The sequence below is a fragment of the Ovis aries genome, chromosome 3 (genome assembly GCF_016772045.2).
Source record: "Ovis aries strain OAR_USU_Benz2616 breed Rambouillet chromosome 3, ARS-UI_Ramb_v3.0, whole genome shotgun sequence".
In the NCBI taxonomy this organism is placed as follows: Eukaryota; Metazoa; Chordata; class Mammalia; order Artiodactyla; family Bovidae; genus Ovis; species Ovis aries.
In genome coordinates this window covers 61,926,707-61,951,784 of record NC_056056.1, presented here as the reverse complement: position 1 = coordinate 61,951,784, position 25,078 = coordinate 61,926,707, and the positions used below count along the sequence as shown (strand labels likewise).

General features: G+C 46.1%; 2 protein-coding genes across 2 annotated transcripts in view; both read right to left on the bottom strand.

Annotated features, from left to right (window-relative positions):
- Positions 1-2,786, bottom strand: part of LIMS1 (LIM zinc finger domain containing 1) — an 81,596-nt gene extending 78,810 nt beyond the window's left edge. Inside the window, exon 1 of the mRNA XM_042246092.1 lies at positions 2,663-2,786. Within this exon, the coding sequence (XP_042102026.1) occupies positions 2,663-2,694 (32 nt within the window). The 5' untranslated portion in view covers positions 2,695-2,786. The remainder of the gene's footprint in view (positions 1-2,662) is intronic.
- An 8,331-nt stretch (positions 2,787-11,117) lies between these two features.
- GCC2 (GRIP and coiled-coil domain containing 2) overlaps positions 11,118-25,078 on the bottom strand; it is a 36,367-nt gene continuing 22,406 nt past the window's right edge. The window contains exons 14-23 of the mRNA XM_027966782.2: positions 22,269-22,369; positions 22,104-22,181; positions 21,467-21,604; positions 20,568-20,689; positions 17,253-17,429; positions 16,137-16,354; positions 14,199-14,393; positions 13,509-13,648; positions 13,153-13,354; positions 11,118-12,817 (exon numbers count right to left, since the gene is read on the bottom strand). Coding sequence (XP_027822583.2) covers positions 12,750-12,817; positions 13,153-13,354; positions 13,509-13,648; positions 14,199-14,393; positions 16,137-16,354; positions 17,253-17,429; positions 20,568-20,689; positions 21,467-21,604; positions 22,104-22,181; positions 22,269-22,369 — 1,439 coding nt within the window. The 3' untranslated portion in view covers positions 11,118-12,749. The remainder of the gene's footprint in view (positions 12,818-13,152; positions 13,355-13,508; positions 13,649-14,198; positions 14,394-16,136; positions 16,355-17,252; positions 17,430-20,567; positions 20,690-21,466; positions 21,605-22,103; positions 22,182-22,268; positions 22,370-25,078) is intronic.

Sequence of the window (25,078 nt, the reverse complement as noted above, 5' to 3'; positions counted from 1 at the left end):
CCCACCAGGGCATCACCCCTTCATGACACGCTGGCATTGTGCCCTAGAAAAATCCTTCAAAGCAAAAGTTGCTTTTCCCATAGCGGTTCTTCAAGTCCCACTAAAACTCCTCCCAAACAGAAAGCACTCACTACAACAAGCACTCGACACTCATTTCTAAGAGAACTCTTTGTAGATACTTCTTTTTAAATATTCCAAGAATCTCTACCTTCCTCCTGATTTCAGATGATGTTAACAGTGGTTCTCAAAGGGTGGTGTGGAAACCCTGGAAGGTTCCCAAGACCTTTTTAAGAAGCCTGGGGATCAAAACCATTTTCATAATAATGCCAAGAAGCTCCCGCTTCCACTGCAGGGGTTTGATCCTTGGTTGGGGAACTAAGATCCTGTGCGCCACATGAAGCAGCCATAAATAAATGAATACATAAAAAATTAATAAAACAAAAAAATTGTTGTTGTTCTTTAGTCGCTAAGCCATGTCCAACTCTTTTGGGATCCCCTGGACTGTAGTCCACCAAGCTCCTCTGTCCATGGGATTTCCCAGGTGAGAATACTGGAGTGGGTTATCATTTCCTTCTCCAAGGGATCTTCATGGCTAAGAGATCAAACTTGTATCTCCTGCATCGCAGGGAGGATTCTTTACTGCTGAGCCACCAGGGAAACCCTGCCCCCTCAATACAATTATCTCAATAAAAGTTTCAAATAAAAAAAGTACACCCATTTTCAAAGCAGCATTATTCACAATAACCAAAAGGTGGAAACAACCCAAGTGTCCACTGGAGGATGAGTAAATAAACAAATAAATGGTATAAACATACAATGGAGTATTACTCAATCTTAAAAGAAAGGAAATTCTGACACACAATACAGAATGGATGAACACTGAGGATGATATGCTGTGTGAAATAAGCCAGTCACAAAAAGCAAAGACAGGATGATCCATTTACATGAGGTCCCTGGAATTGTCAAAATCAGAGACAGAAAATACAAGGAGGGTGATGAGGGGCTGGAGGGAGAGGGAAATGGGAAGTTGTCTAATGGGAAGTAGTTTCACTTTTGCAAGAAAAACGAGTTCTAGAGATAGATACTGGTGATGGTCACACAACACTACGAATGTACTTAGCACTAAAAAAGAAAAAAGAAAAAGTAAGGGACTGCTAAAGGAAAATTCAGGATAGCAATGTGATGGGATCAGAAGATAAGCAAGGCTCTTAAAAGGGACCTGCTTAGGGACTTCCCTGGTGGTCCAGTGGTTAAAACTCTGCGCTCTCAATGCAGGAACGCAGGGGTGCAGTTTCGATCCCTGGTTGTGGAACTAAGATCCTACATGCTATGTGGTGCAGCCAAAGAAAATAAAGGGAGATGGTTATACTCAAGTCATATTGTATCCATTGTACTGTCATTCTTCATACCTTACATACATGTTAAATTTTGTATCCATTTAATTTTCAATAAATTTTTCTAGAAACAAAAAATTGTCCTTAATGAAGCAGTAACAATTATTGACGTTATTAAATCTCGACCTCTGACCTGCTGTTCTGTTTCTTGTGATGAATGAAGCGCTTGGGCTGCTCACCACAGTAGGACAATTGTCTGCAGGGCAAGCAAGAGGGTGACCCAGGGACCACTCAATCAGACGGTTTTTTTCATGGTCTACCATTTTTACCAGAAAGAATAACAAACTATGGTTTTTAGACTAGTATTTGGCAGACATTTCTTGAAACTAAACGAAGCGAGTCTGTTACTTTGAAGAAAACAATTGACAAGAGTTTCCTACCAATAATAAAAATCAAGCTTCCAACTGAGAATGAGAATGTTGGAAAACTTCTTTCCACTGCCTGGAGCTTGAGAGACAGTTTCAAACCTAAAGATCTTCTAAGGAGAGGATGACAAGTGATATTAACAAATGTTACTTAGTGACACTGTATAAAGAGATGTGCCAACATTTGGAAGATCTGCCTAACTCAGTGAATCAACACTTCCAACCAAGGAACATGCCTGCTACAATCAGGAGCAAGTAGCCCCTTTGAACTTCAGGGCCCGCTGAGAATTTCAGCGTCACCGCGAGTGAAAAGCTCCCGGTGAGACTGAGGACTCCACAGCGAACTCACGTTTAAGAAACATTAAGTTACTCAGTTTTGGAGTAATAACAGAAAATACCGCAACTACGTGAAAAGCTCCCTCTTTCAACCGCATCTCTGCGTAGGAGAGGGTTTTCTTCGGATTTCAAGCAAAATGGGCAGCAGCGGACTGAAGGCAGAAGAGGCAGGGAAATGCACACATTTAGGAGATTTGCAAAATGTACAAGCACGGCTCTCGTCGCACTGAATTTTTTGTTAGGAAAACGCTATTTTCATGAAGCATGCGTTATACACGTTGAGATCACAGACTCATTTTACATTTAATGAATGAGTAAATATCCTTTAAGGTCTGTTCCGTTTCTAACCCGGTAAATCTCTAGCCTTGAGCCGTACTCGCCCTCACGGACGCCTCCTGCAACCCGAGCAGGGCTAGGAGCGCCGGGCCGGGTCGCGGTCCACTTGGGCCCCGGGCTCTGCAGGCCTGTCCGCCCGCGCCGCAGGGAGGGGCCGCCCCGGGCGGCAGCACCGCCGACGTGGCTGTGGCTCCGGCTCCAGCCTCGAGCTCACCACCCGCGCGATATTACCTGTTGGTCATTCCTGACGCCACGCCCAGCATCTCCGCGGCCCCGCGAACCAGCACCGCGTCCCCGCGCCGCTCCGGTCGCTGCCGCCGAGCCGCCGCCGCTCCTCTTCGCTGCGCACCCGGGCAGGAAGGGGCGGGCCGGGGCCGCGAAGGCTACGCCCACCAAGAAGCCGTCCCGCCCAGCCTGGCCCGCCCCCGGAACCGCCCTCCCGGATGTCGGCCCCCGCCTCCATCTAGGCCCCGGCCCTGTCCGCCCCGCTCCCGGAACTGGCGCCCCTCCAGCCCGGCCCTCCGGAACCGCCCGCTCGAATCTCGACTCTGCCTCCAGATAGGCCCCGCCCCGCGCACCGAGGCCCCGCCCTCCCCGGTGCTGGACACTGGCCAGGGGACCAGGGGTCCCATGCAGCAAGCCGGTTCTGGTTTCGGGGCCGGTTCACCCTCCCTCTTGCTCCGCCGTCCCCACACCCCAATCTGTGGGCCGCGGAAGTGGCCGGTGTTGGTGCTGAGAAGTCAACTCTGACCAGGTCCTGGCTATGGGGTCACTCCTGGAGTCTCAGCAGCGCTGCAGACCCCTATTCTAGGATGGTTCTCAGGAAAGGCTAAAGCCCAGCGGGTAAACCTGCTCCTTAAGGAGGAATGGGGTGGGGCAAAGCGGGCGTGCCGCAGTGGTACAGAAATGGCCACAACAGTAGTACCAGGACGGCCAATGCAGTTTTGCTTTTAAGAGCAATTCAGAACGTTTGTTTAACCAGGACGTTAAATAATCAGTTTCTACCTGCAACACCTCTGTCAAAAAAAAAAAAAAAAAGAATAGTCAATAAGCACATGAAAATATGCTCAACATCACTAGTCATTCAGTTCAGTGCAGTTCATTTGCTCAGTCGAGTTCAACTCTTTGCGACCCCATGAATTGCACCACGCCAGGCTTCCCTGTCCATCACCATCTCCTGGAATTCACTCAAACTCACGTTCATTGAGTCGGTGATGCCATCCAGCCATCTCATCCTCTGTCGTCCCTTTCCTCCAGCCCCCAATCCCTCCCAGCATCAGAGTCTTTTCCAATGAGTCAACTCTTCGCATGAGATGGCCAAAGTACTGGAGTTACAGCTTTAGCATCATTCCTTCTGAAGAACACCCAGGACTGATCTCCTTTAGAATGTACTGGTTGGATCTCCTTGTAGTCCAAGGGACTCTCAAGTCTTCTCCAACACCACAGTTCAAAAGCATCAATTCTTTGGTGCTCAGCCTTCTTCACAGTCCAACTCTCACATCCATACACGACCACTGGAAAAACCACAGCCTTGACTAGACGGACCTTTGTTGGCAAAGTAATGTCTCTGCTTTTGAATATGCTATCTAGGTTGGTCATAACTTTCCTTCCAAGGAGTAACTGTCTTTTAATTTCATAGCTGCAGTCACCATCTGCAGTGATTTTGGAGCCCAGAAAAATAAAGTCTGACACTGTTTCCACTGTTTCCCATCTATTTCCCATGAAGTGATGGGACCAGATGCCATGATCTTCGTTTTCTGAATGTTGACCTTTAAGCCAACTTTTTCACTCTCCTCTTTCACTTTCATCAACAGGCTTTTTAGTTCCTCTTCACTTTCTGCCATAAGGGTGGTGTCATCTGCATATCTGAGGTTATTGATATTTCTCCTGTCAATCTTGATTCCAGCTTGTGCTTCTTCCAGCCCATTGTTTCTCATGATGTATTCTGCATGTAAGTTAAATAAGCAGGGTGACAATATACAGCCTTGATGTACTCCTTTTCCTATTTGGAACCAGTCTGTTGTTCCATGTCCAGTTCTAACTGTTGCTTCCTGACCTGCATACAGATTTCTCAAGAGGCAGGTCAGATGGTCTGGTATTCCCATCTCTTGAAGAATTTTCCACAGTTTGTTGTGATCCACACAGTCAAAGGCTTTGGCATAGTCAATAAAGCAGAAACAGATGTTTTTCTGGAACTCTCTTGCTTTTTCCATGATCCAGTGGATGTTGGCAATTTGATCTCTGGTTCCTCTGCCTTTTCTAAAACCAGCTTGAACTAGTCATTAGGGAAATGCAAATCAGAACCACCTTATTGTCCAGGAGGAAAGTGAAGTGAAAGCATTACTCAGTGGTGTCCAACTCTGCAAACCCATGGACTGTAATCCACCAGGCTCCTCTGTCCACGGGATTCTCCAGCTAAGAATACTGGAGAGGGTTGCCATTCCCTTCTCCAGGGAATCTTTCCCACCCAGGGATCAAACTCAGGTCTCCTGCATTGCAGGTGGATTCCTTACTGTCTGAGCCACCAGGGAAACCTGTCCAGGGCGATGCTGCTGTCAACATGTGCTGACCAAGATGTTGTTTTGGTGGAGAAATTGAGGCCCTCGTGTACTTTTGGTGGGAGTGTAAGTTGCTGCAGCCACTGTGGCAAAGGGTATGAAAGCTCAAGAAAACTAAAGATGGAACTACTATATGATCCGGCAGTCCCATTCCTGAGTATATATCCAAAAAACTGAAAGCAGACATCTGAAGAGCTGGAGAGATATCTGTACACCCATGTTCATTCCCAACATTGTTCACAATAGCCAAAAGTGGAGACAGGTCCATGGATGGAGAAATGGATACACAAAATGGAGTCCATCCACAGAATGGAATATCATGCAGCCTTAAAAAGCAAGGAAATTCTGATGTATGCTACAACACAGATGAACCTTGAGGACACTATGCTGAGCGAAATAAGTCAGATGAAAAAGGACAAATACTGGGTCCCCAGAGGCGTCAAACTCAGAGACAGAAAGTAGATGGTGGCGGTCAGGGGCTGGTGGTAGGGGAAGTCAGGAGTTCTAATTGACAGATACACTTGTAGTTTTGCAAGATGAAAAAGCCCTGGAGGTTGTACAACAATGTGAATATACTTGATGCTACTGAACTGCACACTTAAAAATGTTTAAGGTCAATTTTATGTATATTTCACAACAGTTAAATAAGACAGATGATTTGTAATAATAAAGAATGACTTCTATGACTTTAGCAACTGAACAACCACCTCCAAGATAAATTTTAAGTTAGGAAATAAAACAAGGGGGGAAGTTTGTTTAGTATGCTGCCATTTGAGGGAAGAGAAAAGCTTATCAGGGCTTATGCTGGTCTCCTAGAATAATTTGGAGAACATTTCCTTTCTTATTGCCTGAGTAAACCAATAGGGACAGTTATTACTTCAAAGTTTGACGGAACATGACTGCAAACCCATTTGGACTTTGTGTTTTCTTCTTGAGAAGATTTTAAGCACCATTTCAATTTCTATTCCAGTTATAGGATTTTTCAAGCTTTTAAATTCTACACAATTATCATAGGTTAACAGTATATCGAGTAAATTTCAAGTTTTAAAGAAATTAGTTTATCTCCAAAGTTTCAAAATCATTTCACATAATTGTTTAGTCTATCTTTTAAAGTTTTACTTTATCTGTTATATGTGTGCCTGCGCAGTACCTCAGTTGCATCTGACTGTTTGCAACACCGTGGACTGTAGCCCGCTAGGCTCCCCTGTCCGTGGGATTTCCCAGGGAAGGATACTGGAGTGGGTTGCCATTTCCTCCTCCAGGGTGTTTTCTGCATTGGCAGGCAGGTTCTCTACCAACTGCGCCACCTGGGAAGCCTCCATCTGTTATATGTCTCCTGTTTATTAATGAGATTATTTATATATGTGTCATCTTTCTCCTTCTCTTGGTCACTCCTGCCAGAACTTTTCTGTTTTTTTAGCTGTCTCAAAGAAACAAGTTATTTTCATATGCCTTTAAAATCTGGTGTGTATTTTATACTTACAATATATCCCAGTTTGGAATAACTACAGTTCAGTCTTTCAATATCCACATGTGAATAGTGACTACTGTATTAGAGCAATTCTAGAATAGAGGAGCTCCTTTTAAAATATTTCAAAGTTGTCGTCTGTAAGGTAGTTTGAAAGCTGATCTGAATGATTTCTTTTCCAGGAAAGGAAGCAGAAATAGTACAGTCATGAAATTAAGTTAGTTGCATATTTTATGGGTCCCAGGAGAAACGTGCAAGGCCAGAGAGTGATCTCAGTCAGAAACTCAGAATGAATCACAGGAATTAAACATTGGACACCATCCAGTGCTGAACATGAGTTTTCAGCTTACAATAGGATCACTTTATATCACAAAATGTAGAGCTTTACTAATTATGCTTGATGTAGAAAGTATATTGATACATTGTTCCACAGACTGCTACAGATTCAAACTTTGTGAAAACCTGTATTTCACTCTTTGGAAAGAGTGTCTTCTTATAATCTTAAACTGCACTGAAATAAACTGTTAGACTGCTCAGAATGGGTCTTAATTCTAACCTCTACTTTGGTCATAAGAGAAATAATAAAAAGCATGCTTCTGTGTACAAATAAGATATCGAAGGCAATCAACTGTGATTAACAATGCTCTTAGCAGATGTGACTCTTTGTAGAACCTGACGTGGTACAGGTACTATTTTTCATATTTATAAATTTTAATTAAAAAAAAAATCCCTTTCTCTGAAAGCCTGTGGTGTCTTGTTTTCTTCTGTCTGCTCCACTAGACTTTCGTCCTCATCCTCCCCTCCTTGGTGCGGTGAGTCACACAATTACACCTAAGCTCAAACAAAGCAACCGGAAAATACATTCCAAGATAATGGAGATTTTTCTGAAGCCTGGTAGGTCAGGCTTCATGCACAGACCCATTCCCTCAGGGAAGTTAGTGAGAATAAAGACTGAAGTTGAAACAGAAGGGTTGTCCAGGGAGTGTGGCCTTCTGGTAGCCAGGTGGGGTGAAGAAAAAGGAACAGGAAGCCATGGCCAGTTCTCAAGAGCCCCTCAAGGAAAGCACACCCTGTATCTATAGCAAACAGGTTAAGAAACAGCATCAACTTTTTAAAGTTGATAAAAAACCAAATGCCTGTTTTCTTCTAAGTTGCCAAGAAAGATACAAGAAATATGGCTAGCTGAAACTGTAATCTGGATAAACATGAAAGCATTAGTCACTCAGTTGTGTCTGCCTCTGTGACCCCGTGAACTGTAGCCCGCCAGGCTCCTCTGTCCATTGGATTTCCAGGGAGAGATACTGAAGTGTGTTGCTGTTACCTTCTCCAGGGAATTTTCCCAACTCAGGGATCGAACCTGGGTCTCCTGCATTGCAGGCAGATTCTTAATCATCTGAGCCACCAGGGAAGCCTGAATTACACATGTGAAGTGGAAAATAAAACCATCTAACACTTATTGTATATGTCTTACATTTTTAATTGCTTTAAAAAATAAAAGATGGCTTTTGCTAATTAGGAAAGGAGTAGCCAGAATGACCCAAATGTCATTGACGTTAGCATCTTTAATTTTGCATTTAGAATTCAGTACATCCCTCAGAAAAAGATTTATAGCCATGACGACTTCACTGGTTAAGGGTGATGTTAATCTCCTTGGTAGTGACAGCAACCAGAATGCACTGAAACTGGTTGGTGATTACACATGTGATGTGTGTGTATGTGCTCAGCTGTATCTGATTCTCTGCGACTCTATGGGCTGTAGCCCACCAGGCTCCTCTGCCCATGGGATTTCCCAGCAAAAATACTGGAGTGGGTTGCCATTTCCTACTGCAGGGGATGCTGCTGACCCAGGGATTGAACCTGCATCTTTTGTGTCTCTTGCACTGCCAGGCAGATTCTTTTACCACTGCACTACCTGGGAAGCTTTATTTATACATGTGAAGTAGGAATTAAAACCATCTAACATTTATCATATGTGTCCTACATACCAGACACTGCTGAGTCAGCCTCTTACTGTATCATTTCATTTAATCTTACCTGGTTATTATTTGGAGATTAGGAACAAATTAGTTGCAATGTAATAGGCATTACACAAACAGGCAAATCTACAGACAGATAGCAGATCAGTGGCTGTCAAAGGTGGGAGGGTTAGTGGCGGAGAGGCTGCCCACAGGTAAGGAGTTTATTTCTGGAATGATAAAATTTTCTAACATGGAGATGGTTTCACAACACTATGACTACACTAAAGCCATTCAGTTGTACACTTTAAACAATGAATTGTGTGGCATGTAAACTATAGTCAAAGCTCTGGTCAAACGTCTGGTTCTTCCAGTTGTCATATACGGGTATGAGTTGGACCATGAAAAAGGCAGAGCGCCAAAGAATTGATGCTTTTGAGCTGAGGTGCTGGAGAAGACTCCTGAGAGTCCCTTGGACTACAAGATTAAACCAATCAATCCTAAAGGAAAGCAACCTTGAATATTCATTAGAAAGACTGATGCTGAAGCTCCAATACTTTGGCCACCTGATGGGAAGAGCCAATTTGTTAGAAAAGATCCTGATGCTGGGAAAGACTGAAGGCACGAGGAGAAGGGGACAACAGAGGATGAGATGGTTTGATGGGATCACTGACTTGATGGACGTGAGTTTGAGCAAGCTTCGGGAGATAGTGAAGGGCAGGGGAGCATGGTATGCAGCAGTCCGTGGGGTTGCAGAGTCAGACACTGATTGGTTTACCTAGGGTGAAACCCTGCATCTGGGTCCAAATAACTATGGCTGGGCTTCCTTGCCTTTTCACAGGGGGGTGGCCTCTGTCCCCAGATAGGAGGGTGAGGGCAGACTCACGTGGTAGGGGCACCACGTGGGTGGGAGTGGGCCCGTCCTCCATGGGAGACCAGGCAGTCACCTGCACTGTTGAACTGAAATCACATTTCCACACCATATTCAGTGTTCAACTCACAGTTCAGCTCAGTTTAGTCGCTCAGTCGTGTCCGACTCTTTGCAACCCCATGAATCACAGCACGCCAGGCCTCCCTGTCCATCACCATCTCCCAGAGTTCACCCAGACTCATGTCCATCGAGTCCGTGATGCCATCCAGCCATCTCATCCTCGGTCGTCCCTTTCTCCTACCGCCCCCAATCCCTCCCAGCATCAGAGTCTTTTCCAATGAGTTAACTCTTCGCATGAGGTGGCCAAAGTATTGGAGTTTCAGCTTTAGCATCATTCCCTCCAAAGAAATCCCAGGGTTGATCTTCAGAATGGACTGGTTGGATCTCCTTGCAGTCCAAGGGACTCTCAAGAGTCTTCTCCAACACCACAGTTCAAACGCATCAATTCTTCGGCGCTTAGCCTTCTTCACAGTCAACTCACAAGAGCCTATTATTTAAAACAGTAACAACTCAATGTCAGGACTTGGTTCTTTTTCCCATGTAATCACATTTTGCAGGCAGGTGAACCTATACATAAACACCCAAATGCTCTTCATCACCTACTGGTGAGTCAGCTGGAAGGCACTACCAGTTCTATCAGGCTGTGCTCCTGAACAGTCGGCTGTTCTCTTCTGAAGCCACAGCTGACCCAGTGGCATGGGGTGTGTGCACTCAGTCATGTTTCACTCTCTCTTCTGCCACCCCACCAACTGTAGGGCTTCCCTGGTAGCTCAGCTGGTAAAGAATCCGCCTGCAACCCATGAGACCCCAGTTCAACTCCTGGGTCAGGAAGATCCCCTGGAGGCGGCACAGCCAGTGTTCTTGGGCTTCCCCGATGGCTCATCTGGCAGAGAATCTGCACACAATGCAGGAGACCTGGGTTCGATACCTGGGTTGGGAAGATACCCTGGAGAAGGCAACGGCTATCAACTCCAGTATTCTAGGCTTGAGAATTCCATGGTCTATACAGTCCATGGGGTTGCAAAGAGTCAGACGTGACTGAGTGAGTTTCACTTGACTGCAGCCCGCCAGGCTCCTCTGTCCATACGATTTTCCAGGCAAAAATACTGGAGTGTGTTGCCATTTCCTTCTCCAGAGGATCTTCCTGACCCAGGGATCGAACCTGCATCTCTTGCACTGGTAGGCAGGTTCTTTACCACTGAGCCACCAGGGAAGCCCTGCCACAGCTGATTTCAAGACATGAAAGCTTCTGGACATGAAACAAAAGTCTTGCACCAAGTGCCACTGCCAAGCTCCTACTAACCACATGCGAGTATTTTCATGTGCTCTGTTCACTGAACACCAAAGCCATGTCTCCATGGGACCTCTCGCTCTCATCATTAGCTACCAGGGGGTACAGGACCCCTGCTCTGCTGGTGAGTGGTTCACTTCTGTTTAAAGGAATGTAAGCCTCCATGTACACTGTCTGGAATGTAAGCAGAGCTTGTAGTATGGGAGACCCTCACACCACAGAGGGCAGAACTTGAGAAGCACCCATGGAAGGGCCAGGTGGTCTCCAGCTTCAGCCAGAAAGCGGGTGTCGGACGCACAGATGCGCAGGACCCTGAGGCAACCTGAGGCCCCCTGAGCTGAGCACCGGGGTAGGGGCGGGGTCCAAGGTCCTAACTGGTCAAGACGGCAGAGAAGGAACCCAAAATCCATTTCATAAACCAACTCAAGACCCTTAGGAAGCCGAGGCTAACATAACAGAAGAGTAGGTGTTAACAATATGATATACAGTCCAACACATTTAATAGAAATATTAAAATAATCATTACACTTCCTCTCATTGTGGAAACCAGGGAGGGGGATCCCTTCTGTAATTGAAGTAATAATTTCTGATCATACAAGGCATTTTTGTTATTATGTCCATAGGTAGAGCCCCTATTTCAAAACAGGTTGATAGCCTGGACTTAGAGAGAAAGTGAGATTTATTTAAATATTATAACAGTTACCTCGTATGCTTCTGGCATACTCATATTCACAGTTTATCAAGTAAAAAAACTAAATTCTTAGAAGTCAGCTCTGAAATAGAAGCATTTTCATTAATACATTCACTAGTTAGGTCTGTTCTTCTGAAACAAGAGGAAAGTCAGATATTGAGATTATTTGTTAAAGAACAAACTCAACATGTCAGCAGCAAATTTCAGTTAAAGTAAACTGGAAACCAATGTTCCCATAACCGTAATACAAAGTCAGTTCACCAGCTGAGACCGAAGATCACAGGGTGGACTAGAAGCCGAAACAACTTCATAGAGCAAGCATATTGAGGTGATTTTTAACAAATAGACATTAAAAATAGAGTTTTCACATTGATGATTTAAGAACACGTTTTTGACGCAGTCCACAGAATATTCAGAGTCATCAAGTCAAGTACCACCACCACCACCAGGAGCTATACCCCGGGGCCCCCCGCAGCACAGGAGTGACCGGTGCGCCGGGACTTGTGAGCACCGGCTTGCCTCTGGACAGGAAGCCGAGTGATACAGCCAGGGCACTGGAAAGTTTCTCTGGACAAACTGAGCAAATTCCCTGGACAGACTCCGGTGGAGAGGCTGCCGAAGCTCAAAAGGAATATGGGCAGACCCCCCCAGGAGCGCCCCATCAGGGAGCATGGCGACCAGGGCTTGTGACCACAGAACCAGTCTGAGATAACGTACTTTGGAGAAAACAGAACAGCTCATCGTTTGGTCCGAAACTGTGTGTGTCCACACACTGCATGCGTCAGATGGACTGTAAGAGGCTCAGTCCACAGTGAACGTCCAGCAGTGGAGTGGGGCCCTCTCCATCGCCCCCAGCCCCAGGAGTTTTAAAGGAAATAAGGACACAGTCACATGTTAACTTAGACTTGGGGGTGGACTGCAGCACATTTACTTGATGTTCCTTCATAAACACGTCTGCTTTACCAGGAAAGCGTCTTCCTTCACATTCTAACTCACAAGTTTTCTGTAACAATTTGTCCAGGATAACAATCGCCCTGCCAGTCTGATCTTGTGATAAATGGTCTTACAACATTCTTTTAAAACTCAAAATTCTAACTGGTATGGTACCAAAATTTATTTAACTTCAGAATTCACAGGACAGCCCTGACCCAGGCAGCCTGAGAGTCCAGAGGAGGGCAGGGCGTTGCTCCTGGGTATGGAGGCAATGGAGAGGCACAGAGTCTCAGGGCCACGGCCGTGTCCACACTCCAGCTGCTGGGCATTCACCATGGGCTGAGCCCCTCTTCAATTCACCTGACACATGCGTGGATACACGCACGGAGATGTGAATTACATACCCATGGTTTTAGACCACAATGACAGTGACATACATGAGCCTTTTTTTGCCAGACTATTTGGTTCATAAACAGCGCTCTCCCGTCAGTCTACCGGAGTCCAGACCAGCTGTGCAGGTAGGATGCCCAGCCCGAGGAGCGGGTCCCGCTCTCCTCACCTGTGGGGCGAAACAGAAGGTTACTCTCTACGCTGCACGCCTGCCTGTCCTTAGGCCTACAGTGCCCACTGTCTTCCTCTCTGAGGGTCAGAGCGAGGACATCTGACACACGACACACAGCACGGCACAGAAGGAAACCAAGCTCACGGGGAGAACCCAAACTAGGGTCCCAAGTCCAGTTTCAAGGAACTGGAGATCACACTGGACACTGCACGCTCCCTTCTACGTGGAAGGGATGCACACATGCTGCCGTCCCCAGGAAGCAGAGCCAGCGTTTCCTACCAAGCACGGGACATACTGGTCCACAGCACAACCCCGTCTGGCGCCCTGCTCACCTTGGGCGGCGGCCGCCAGCCGGGTCTTCTCCTCAGGGCTGAGCTGCAGCATGGTGTCCACCACAGGCAACAGCCGCGCCCGCTCGCTGCCCGGCTTCAGCAAGATGAACTGCAGCAGCACATTCTTCAGGTACTCCAGGTTGGCTGCTGACTTCTCCCGCTCCTGGTTCCGCTCCAGCCGCCTGACTTCACTCTTCAGAAGCTGGTGTCAGAGAAGCGAGGCGAAAGGGGTTAACATGAAAGATGAACGCTGTGTCTCCTTCTTTTCCCCCGAAACGCCCTTAAAAATGACAACAAAGGTGCGGCGAGGACGCACAAGCTAGTGCGGAGGGCTTCCTGGAGGCAGTGTCCCCCACCTTAATCTGCTCCATGAGGATGGCATTGGTGGCTTCCGTTTCCCGAAGCAGGCCATTTAAGTGGTCGGCACTCTTGGTGGTGGAATTGAGCTTCTGAACCAACTCTTCTTTGGTGAATTCGTTGTGCCACGCAGGCGGCTCTGCAAGTAATTGTCCAACGTTAATTCCCAAAATGAGGGGTCACGAGTGGAAATTTTAACAGATAAGCAAGAAAACACCCTTGAATGGCCACTTGGCTCTGCAGGTCCACCCCCACGCCCTAGTTACAAGGCTGCATGTGACAAAGGAAAACAGACTCTGCTGTGGAACAGGCTGCTGGCCTGGAAGCTGTGAGGCCACCAGGTCAGCACCAGCTCACCCTCCTGCACCTGTTCACGTCCTAGGAGCTGGTGTAACTGTGCTCATAAGGGAGGAAATACCAGCAGTTACTGGGAGACAGTAATTTCAGTGGTCTTCCATGAGGATTTCATACAAGGTGAGGGGGGCATTATTACTTAAATAATACATGAAGGAACAGGCTCAAAGTCAACAAGCCAAAAACAGAAAGCCAAATCTGACCATAGTCAAAATTTCCATTTGTAAAATAGGAGAATACTGAAAATTTTTTTTCCGAGAGTAGCTCAAAAGAGCACTTATAAATCAGTGTGACGTTAATTAGACAGGATGACAGAATCAGACAGAGGAGCGCACCGAGCCTGGCTTCAGGAGAACTGAGCAGCTGCTCCAGGGACTGTGCAGCGGTGCTGGTGGGAGAGCCGCGCTCCAGGTCCGTGGTCTCCATCCCCTCCCCCTCCTCCCGGGCCGTGACCTGCACATCCAGGAACGGGAGGTCTGCACTTCTCCTCTCTCGAAGGCTCCTCAAAGGTTGCTGGGAAGAAGCTGGGCCTGTTACAAGATTTTTAAACAGTAAGTGGGACATGCTCAGACTCATGGACTCGGCACCAGCAGAGACACTCAAGCCAAGATAATATGACTCAGGATGACCAATGGCATGGCAGGGAACCTGAATAACTGAAAGACAAGGAAAGATGCAGAAAAAGGGAACTTTAAGACCACCCTAACCAGCCAGTTACTGAACTCTAACCATGAAGTCCACTCACCACCAGAGGCAGCACTTGCTCCCTGAGTTAGGGTAAACTATTGGACAGTAAAATGTAGAGGCCTGGCTGCTCTAGAAACCCTCCAATAGACTCGCCTGTCAGGGGATGGGTGTCTCCAGCACTGCAAACCCTGGAACACCATACCCTTGCTGAGGGCAGCTCTGAGTTCGCTGACCATGGGCCTCATACCCCACCCTGAGGGTTCTGGCCATCACCCACTCCATCATCAGCGTGCAGGCAAGAAGAGTCCTGAATCCAGGGTGGGTTGACCCATCCCACTGCCTGGGCTGGGCGCTGTGCTCGCTGGCCACCAGCCCAGGGTACAACAAGGAGAGTCATAAAATGCTTCGAGGGAGTTCCTTTATGAACCCCAAGAAAGCTCAAGATCGGAGCAATTACACGGCCTGGTCCAAGGAGTCAGAGCCTGTTCCGGCCAGGCCTGTCAACCTCACCTCTCACTTAGGCCGCTTCAGTTCCCTCTGTGGAAGCGCCTGCCCGGGTCTCTGACCATTTGCTCACTGCTTGTTCCACTGCTGACTCCTGACTCCAGTGTTCCCTGGTTAGTCACTTCTGATAGTTCTCAGTTTACATTACATTGTCTGGAAGCTGGCTTGGTCCTGAGGAGTGACCCGTCACTGCCATCACCCTGATGATGAGGGATCAGTACTGAATATGAAGCTGATACTCTGCACTGAGATGTGGCCTCGTTCTGGCTGATGGGCTCTCATCGCTTCCAGGAAGCAGAATGAAGTCGTGTGTGTGGCTGAACAAAAGCTCCACTAATTAGAAAGTTGGAAGGGAAAATGCTGTGTTTGACCAAACAATCCTACAATTTCAGCATTCTCTAGAATTTCTGAGTAAAAAAAAATGTGTTTGAAACAACGCTGCTGCTGCTAAGTTGCCTCAGTTGTGTCCGATTCTGTGCAACCCCAGAGACGGCAGCCCACCAGGCTCCCCTGTCCCCGGGATTCTCCAGGCAAGAACACTAAAGCGGGTTGCCATTTCTTTCTCCAATGCATGAAAGTGAAAAGTGAAAGTGAAGTCACTCAGTCATCCGACTCTTAGCGACCCCATGGACTGCAGCCTACCAGGCTCCTCCGTCCATGGGATTTTCCAGGCAAGAGTATTGAAGTGGGTTGCCATTGCCTTCTCCATTGAAAAAACGTTAAAGAACACTAAATGGATGCAGTGGACGCTGTATTTGTACACAGGGGCTTAAGACCGCGTGTTTGAGTCAAAGAGGAAAACCCAACTGCATGAAGTCGGTACCCTGTGGGGGGGTCATGGGCTGCTGCAAGAGCAGCAGGGGGTTCAGCGTCCAAGGCTCCACTCAGCAAGCAGACACCATGTCGCCGACCACAACACCCACTGTCTTGTCACTGTGTGTGTGTGGGGGGAGGTGGCTAGACATCACGCCCCCATCACACATACACACTCCATGTGTGTCCCCATTGCACGTACACACTCCATGTGTGCACTCCCACTGCACGTATGCACTCTGTGCACGTGTCCCATCGCAAATACGTACTCCGCGTGGCCGGCTCGCTGCGGGGCTCCAGAAGCTGGGCCTCTAGCCGGCACAGCTGCTGCTGCAGCGTCTCCACCGTCCTCCGGTGCTCCTCTTGCAGCTGCCGCACTTGCTCCCGGAAGCCGCCGCGTAGGGCCTCGTGCTGGGCCGTGAGCTGATCGACAGTCTGCGTGTGCTCAGCCATCAAGGCGGAGTTCTCCGACTGCACAGAGCACAGCCTGGGGAGAGACCATGCCACATAAGCGTCCACTCCACATTGGCTCGACCAAGACAGGGACCAGACATAGCCCTGGGAGACTTAGGCAGGAGGCAGAGGGGGACCTGGATGAGCCAACTGGAGGCCGTCTACCCCGACATTTCAAGCGAAGAGTTAACGGCAGGAGCAGAGGGAAATGAAGCTCTGCTGGGCTGAAGGACAAGGTGACATGCCTGCTATTCTCCAGGTGAGGTGACACCCCTCCCCTGCACATGTGCAGACACTTCTCGGGATTTGGAAGTGGAGGGCGGGGGTGAGGGGTGGCAGGGTGCGATCCTGTAATAAGTGCTGTCCACTTTCGAGACCCCGCACTGGACTCCACCTTGGCTAAAGGATGCGCGAGCATATCAGGAGGGCCCTGGGTCAGGTCAGGGTGGGAAATGAAGCAAGACGAGCACCAGAGGAAGAGAGAGACTGGAAGATGGCGTCTACATAAGCAATTCCACCCCTGGGCACTCCCTGTCGGCAAGGACGCCCATGCCCTGGGCAGGGAGCACAGCTCTGCCTCTGTGCTCCCCAGCACGCTGTGCTTCTAGTAAACTCTGTCCTACAGCAAGGGCTTGCTGTAAATTCTTGTTTCCAAAGAAAGTAAGGGCTCCATCAGCAGCTGCCAGAATGTCCTCCAAAGAGAAGGAGAAGTGCTGGCCTCCAACGCAAGGCCACGAGGGCACAATGGACAGAATGGTGGGTGAGCAGGTAAAGCCAAGTACAGACACAGCAGGAGGGGGCACTCTGAGGCAGAAGCAGCCACCAACGTGTGGACACCCTACTCCTAACTTCAGCCCACACCCTCCCAAGGGTGCCCAGCTGGAGCGCCAACAAGTCCACTTGTTGCCCGTGTGCCAGCGCCGCTGGCTTACTTCTCGCGGAGCTCAGCCTCCTTGCCCACGGCCTCCTGCAGCACCCTGTTGTGCCTCTCCAGCAGGGCGCAGTGTTCACACTGCAGGGCCTGCAGCTCCGAGGCGCTGATCTGTAAGCTGTTCTGGGTGTCTTGTAACTTTAGCTTCAGTTGGTCAATCAGCATTTCTAGATGTTCTCTGAAACACAAATAGTTCAAAAAATGTTTTTGAAAGATGTAAACCTGATTTTGTGATGTCAAACAAATTTTACTTTAATCATTTAATCTTTCAGTTCCATACTCTTGCCATTATTATGGATGATTCCAAAGGAAATAAAACAATCTGAGGAATTTGGAGAACAGGGTTAAGTGTGAAACAAAACACTACAGTCAGACTTTAGATGTCAGACACCACACATTTACAAAAGTCTGAATTTACAGATTTCACATTCAAATGGAGCAGACCATGCAATGTGTCAAAACAGTCTATTTTATGTTATAGGACTATGACATTAGTTGGGGGAAAAAACAGAAATCATACCGTTCTAAGCTAACCATTCTGAGATCAGCTTGTTACACCAAGTTAGAGCGAAGGAAAGTCTTTGGAGAAAAAGTTAAAAACTATATTTCTACCACAACTGGTATAATACATTATTTCTTTTTTTAAAAAGTATTTAATATATAAGAAAGTAGAAGAAACTTAAAACATTTACATTAAAATAATTTTAACTCAAAACTGTCATAATCAAAGCTGACTCTTAGATATGTGGTATTTTTATATTAAATGTGTCAGTATTCAACTTCAGCTTTTAAGACAAGCAATTCATAGAAAAAACATCTCATCAGTTTTTAGCCTAGAGTTATCTATTTACTAAATGCTTAAAAAGCAATACAACCGTAAGATTACAAAATTAATATACAGAAATCTGCTGTATTTCAATACAGTAACAATGAAAGATCAGAAAGAGAAATTCAAGCAATAATTCCATTTACCATTGCATCAAAAAGAATAAAATACCTAGAAATAAACCTACCTCAGAGACAAAAAACTTGTACTCTAGCGACTATTAAGATGCTGATGAAAAAAATTAAGAAATAAATGATGAATAGATACACCATGTTCATGGATTGGAAGAATCAATATTGTGAAAATGACTACACTGCCCAAGACAATCTACAGATTCAATGAAATCCCTATCAAATTACCAATGGCTTTTTTCACAAAACTAGAATAAAAAATCTCAAATGACAGAAATGATCCTGAATAGTCAAAGCAATCCTGAGGAAAAAAAAAAAAAATGGAACTGAAGGAATCAGGCCCCCTGACTTCAGCCTATACTATAAACCTATAGTCATCAAAACAGTATGGTTCTGGCACATAGACAGAAATATAGACCAACGAGAACAGGATAGAAAACCCAGAAATAAGTCCATGCACCTATGGTCAATTAATCTATGACAAAGGAGGCAAGACTACACAATGTTGGAAAGACAGTCTCTTCAGCAAATGCTGATGGGAAAACTGGACAGGCACATGTTAAAAAATAAAGTTAGATCACTCTTTAACTTCATACATAAAAATAAGCCCAAAATGGATTAAAGACCTAAAACTGGATTAAAGACCTGAAACTGAGACTGGACACTAAAAAACTCCTAGAGGAAACACAGGCAAAACACTCTTTGAGATAAATCACAGCAACATCTTTTTCAATCCACATCCCAGAATAATGGAAATAAAAACAAAAATAAACAAACAGGACCTACTCAAAAGCTTCTGCAAAGCAAAGGAAACAATAAACAAAGTGAAAAGACAATTCAAATTGGGAGAAAATATTTGCAAATGATCTAATTGATAAGGGATTAGTCTCCAAAATTTACAAAAAGCTCATGATGCTAAACAGCATAAAAACAACCCACCCATTCAAAAAATGGGCAGAAAACCTAGAGAGACATTTCTCCAAAGACAACCACACAGATGGCCAAGAGGCACATGAAAAGATGTTCATCATTGCTAATTATTAGAGAAATGCAAAATCAAAACTACAATGAGACAGCATCTCACGCCAGCTAAAAAGGCTATCATCAAAAAATCCACAAACAACAAATGCTGGAGAGGGGGTGGAGAGAAGGGAAGCCTCCTGGAATGCAAATTGGTACAGCCACTATGGAGAACAGTATGGTAGTGTTAGTCACTCAGTCGTGTCCCACTCTTTTCGACCCCATGGACTGTGGCCCGCCAGGCTCCTTTGTCCATGGGATTCTCCAGGCAGGAATACTGGAATGGACTGCCATGCCCTTCTCCAGAGGATCTTCCTGACCCAGGGATCAAACCTGGGTCTCCTGCACTGCAGGCAGATGCTTTACCTTTAAAACTAAAAAACTGAAAATAGAGCTATCATATGACCCTGCAATCCCACTCCTGGACATATATCCATAGAAAAACATTATTCAAAAGGATACACTCACCCCAATCTTCATTGCAGTACTGTTCACAATAGCCACATGGAAGCAATCTAAATGTCCATCAACCAAGGAATGGATAAAGATGTGGTACATACATACAATGGAACATCACTCAGACATGAAAAAGAATGAAGTAACACCATTTGTAGCAAATGGATGGACCCAGTGAGGGTCATACTAGTGAAATAAATCAGATAAAGAAGGAGAAATATTGTATGACATCCCTTATATGTGGAATCTAAAAGGAAATAATACAAATGAACTTACTTATGAAACAAAGAGACTCACAGAGTTAGGAAACAAACTTATGGCTGCAAGGGAGTTTGGGATGGATGTACACACTATTACATTTAAAACGGATAACCAACAAGGTCCTACTGTACAGCACAGGGAACTCTACTTAATGTTATGTGGCAGCCTGACTGGGAGGCAGGGTTTGGGGAAGAATGGATACATGTCTATATATGGCTGAGTCCCTTTGCTGTTCACCTGAAACTATCACAACACTGTTGGTCAGCTATACCCCAATACAAAATAAAAAGTTCAAGAAAAAGTAACGCATAAATACACGAACTCTGCAGGATATTTACTCCTACTGAGAATAGTAAGAGCCAGATGTAAAATTGTTCTGAACACCAGGCCTCTCCCAATAAAAGGAAAGCACAGATGCTGTAGAATGCCACAGCAAGCTCTCATTCCTAGTATATTTTTGAATTCACAAGAGCGATATGTATGCTAATTTTTAAGAAGTATTAAACAACACATTATTCAAACACTGGTGGTAACTAGTGGTTATGTGTAAACCTCACTGTCCAAAGGCAATGGGAGCAGGAGTTCCCAACCCCGTGGGTGCTCCCCATCCTGAAGACCTCACCTTTCTTGTTTGGCCCCCTCAGCCTCAGTCTGAGACACAGACTTATTTTTCTGCTGTTTTAAAACGTTGTGGACCCGGACCTTGTAGCTCTCAAATTCAGAGGCGACTGCAGCTTGTTCTGCCTGTAATGGTTCAGAAAGAGAGAAGTCTGAGTACTGCATTTTCTAGCTCATGTGGTCCTCCTGTTTTCTCTCCGATTGTGAATGAAGATGAAAACCTTTCTCTGAAGATGAGTAATGCCTCTGACACTCCTTAGTCCCTCAATGAACTTTCCTTAAATAGCATACTTCTATTGGCCTTACACTTTTTTAAGGTCTTTGAATGACATATTTTGTCTGACAGGAGGTATATTTCTACCTGTTTTCATCCTGGTAGATTACTGCCTATATTTTTATAATAGCACTATTTAGAATGATTTTCACTTACGATATTTCCTGTTTTTATAAATACATGAAAAATTAATTCGAAGAGGTGAGGCTAGTTGCACTTTGGTTTTCAAGAGAGTGGGAAAAGTGTAATTCTAGGTCCTGGGTTTCCTGAAGCACCCTGTGACCTCTCAGCCCTACTGCCCAGGATGCTTAGAAAGAGCCATGACTGTAACAAGTCAATTGCAGGGGTCTGTTCTGTACATTGAAGACAGTAGTGCTTCTATTAGAATACGATTTCATAGTCATTTAGCCCTTGGAGAGGACTCTAACCTTTCTAACGAAAAAACTTTTAAAAGATTTATTTACACACAGAACCTGCAAAACAAGGTTAAAATGGAAACAATGTATACATGTCTTTCCTTTTAGCAGAAACAAGTTGTGCTAGTAAGGGTCTGGGTTGGCTGCGCTGGGGTCAGGTGGAGGGGTCGAACTGCTGGGAGCCTATCCCCACCCCACAACAGGAGGACGCACCCTGGCCTCGCGGCATTCCTCCTGCAGGGCTGATACCCGCTGCTGGTAGGCACCCAGTGTGCGCTGGTGCTGGTCCGCCGATGCCTTCAGGTGCTCATGGGCTTTGTGCTTCTCTGCCGTCACTTCCGCCAGCTGAATCTGGGGGCAGAGGCTCTCGGTGAGGAGCGAGGGAACCAAATCTTTGCTGGTTAAAAAGACCTCCCTTAAATGTCAACTTGGGGTTTGAAAGGGGACTATGTAAGAGACATAAGAGTAGGAATTTTAACTTATGATTATTCAAAGAATGGAGCCAACATGAGAATATTTTCTCAATAAATTAATTTGGTTTTCCTTAAATCATCAAATAATTAATCATGAAAAAATTTCAGAACACATGTTACAGTTCAATGTTTAATTAAATACCTCAAGCTGTTATACATAAACATAATGGATACAGAAATAAACTATTGCTTCTACTTTCTTAAAATGCTGGCTGATGGATATTTAGGGGGAAGAAATGTGTGTGCGCAAACGTGTATTTTGTGTGTGTGTGTGTGTGTGCGTGTGTGTGTGTGTGTGTGTGTATAAAACCCCCCATGTGGCAGCTTACTTCTACACAGAAATTTCTAAAAGCTTTTAACAGTAAAAAGAATCTTACTTTATAGACTTCTACTTGCTGCTGGCTGGTCTCCAGTTCACCCTTTAAAGATGCCTGAAGCTTTAAGTGATCAGTCTCCTGCAGAACAAGAAACCTGGTTAAATTAAATAACGATGTTATTCATAAATACTTGGATTCAAAGACAGAACTCAGGAATGCGCATACCGCTTGCCTCACATCTGCCAGTTCTTTCTTGGTTTTCACAAGTAGCTGTTTGATCTTGGTATTCTTTTCCTCATACTGCTGTACCACAGCCTGCAGCGAAGCTAGTGGGAAAGATCATTTCAGGAGAAAGGTTTATCAGTGGATGTAAGTAACGGAACAAGACTCTTTTCTTTGTATTAGCCTATCTCTGAAAGGAACCCATCTTAGCTTTTTATCACAAACTACTTTAAGCATATATAACACTAGGGATAATAATATAGTAAATCCCACTGTATCTGTGACCACCTTTAATGACCACCAACAGAGGCCGATCTCATCCCACCAAGCGAGATGTCAGGCCTGCATGCACCGTGGCTGCTGCCTGCTTCTGGGAACAGGCTGTTTACACACTGCTTACGGCTGCTTTAGTGCAGGAGGAACAGGACAGAGACCTCAGGGTCCGCAACGCAGAGGACACATGCGTCCTTGCCCTTTACTGCAACTCAGATTCACCTGCTGACCCAACTCCTGTGCCGCACAGGTAACCCCCACCCCTGAAATACACTTGTCTGTAAGTATTTTAGCATGCATCTTTGAAATAAAGGCAGATTCTTACTGCGTATCTAAAAGCTAAAGACTTTACAATAAGAAATACCCCAAAAGACGTGCTGTGTTTCCAATCACCTGGTCTGATTTTGTGACACTAATTGTCTTGTAGGACAAAGTTCAATAAAGGAAGACTGAAATGTGATCAAAACAAAACACTTTTATGTAACAGAGGTAAAGAGGAAGCCAGTATCAAACAGGAGTAAGTGGATGCACTTTCCAGATCACAGGACCACCCAAAGAAGCAGGCCAACCCGGCCACAGCCATCGTGAAGCAAATACAGAGCATCTGACAGAGATCGTAACCTGGTTCTTGACAGAACAAGTAATACGCGGGGCCGTGTGACTGCAGCTAGAAGGCCCCAAGAGCAACAACTACCGCCATGAAGCTAAATCCACACACACTGCCTACATCACTCAGTAAACAAGAGCAGGTGTTCTCTAAGAATACACCTTGACTTGCCTTTATGCTGCGTCACCACCAGTAACTTCCTGGCAACTATTTGCCCAGTCCTGCAAAGACTATACAAAGCACACATTACATATAAAGCCTTTAAATGCTCCAGGAATCATGACAGAGTAAGTTCCTGACCTTTCAGAACACAGAATGAAATTAAGGATACATCTCTAGATATTGTGATGATGTAAAGCAAAATAGAAACATTCAGCAGAAATAAAAAGGCTGTGGGGACCCACATGGACTAACGGTCACAGCCAGGTTACATTTGCATGGGACAAGGAAGGCTTGTGGGGACAGCAGACACTGGAGACAGAGAAGGACTCCAAAAGGTGCTCACGGGGTGGGAAGGTGAGGGCACAGCGAATGAATGACAAGGCTGTGGAAAAGCAGGCGCCATGTTTCAGAAGAGGAAGGGCCGCTGCGCCCCAGAGGTGAGGAGGGTGAGTGAGGAGCCAGATGGGCCCTGCAGAGGGGCAGGGCTGGGATTGCAACACATGGCAGAGTGAGCTGGCTGACAGTTTTGTGTGGATACTTTCCAACATGTCCTCACTCTCCTCCCCATCCAGTCACAGCCCCGAGCTCAGGCCTCAGGGCCCCTGCCACCCGGGGTGCCTGCATTTCCCAGACCCCACAATGGGCTGAATCATCAAAAAGGCCCAAGTCCACTCTGTGTTCAGGTCCCACCTGAACGGATCAAGGAGATCTTCCAAGCATTCTTGACTTCTCCCTCACAGGTCAAGCCCTTTCCTCCAACTTGTAAAGACTTCCACACTATGCTACTCCTTTCCATTTCTGCTCCTAACTATGGCTGCAGAAAGGACTGCTGCTGCTGCTGCTAAGTTGCTTCAGTCATGTCCGACTCTGTGCGACCCCACAGATGGCAGCCCACCAGGCTCCACCATCCCTGGGATTCTCCAGGCAAGAACACTGGAGTGGGTTGCCATTTCTTTCTCCAATGCATGAAAGTGAAAAATTAAAGTGAAGTCACTGAGTTGTGTCCAACTCTCAGCGACCCCATGGACTGCAGCCTCCCAGGCTCCTCCATCCATGGGATTTTCCAGGCAAGAGCACTGGAGTGGGGTGCCATTACCTTCTCTGGCAGAAAGGACTGCCCTGTCCCAATTCGCTCTTTCTCTCCAACTCCTAAGACTCAACACAAGCCCCAAGCCCCAACCATTCATCCACAGAAGCTTCTCCCTCTGCACTCTTGACACCCACTGCCTGGACCTCTCGTGTCTACACTGACTCACCAGCGAGAGGTGCTGGCCTGAATAAGCAGCTCTTTTGAAGTTTTCCCAAGACCTGAGCCTCTTTTTCAGCTAGCTGGCTAACTCACAAAGTCAAATGTCTGCAAGTGTTTGTGACCTGGAGCCCCTGCTACCCAGTATGCACAAGAACACAGCTGGAAGACGGGCGCGTGCACAGGGAAGGGCCCAGAGAAACCAAGCACAGAGAGTATCTGAAAACCCCGTTAATTATTTAGGAATGAAAAAAAAAAACAACCCATGGGTCAAAGAAGAGATTTAAAGAAAATTAAAAACATCTCAAGCTGAATTAAAACAAAAACACAACATACCTGCTTGTTAGCTGAAGGACTGCCTAAGAGACAGTCACAGCTCTAGTGCTTACATTGGAAATTATTTCACAGATAAAATGGAACAGAAACACCTCAGAAAGATTCCATGGCCATTACAACCATCCTGCTCTGCCGACAACAGGACCCCTGAGAAATGTTTATAGGACTGAATGTACACAAGGGCACAGT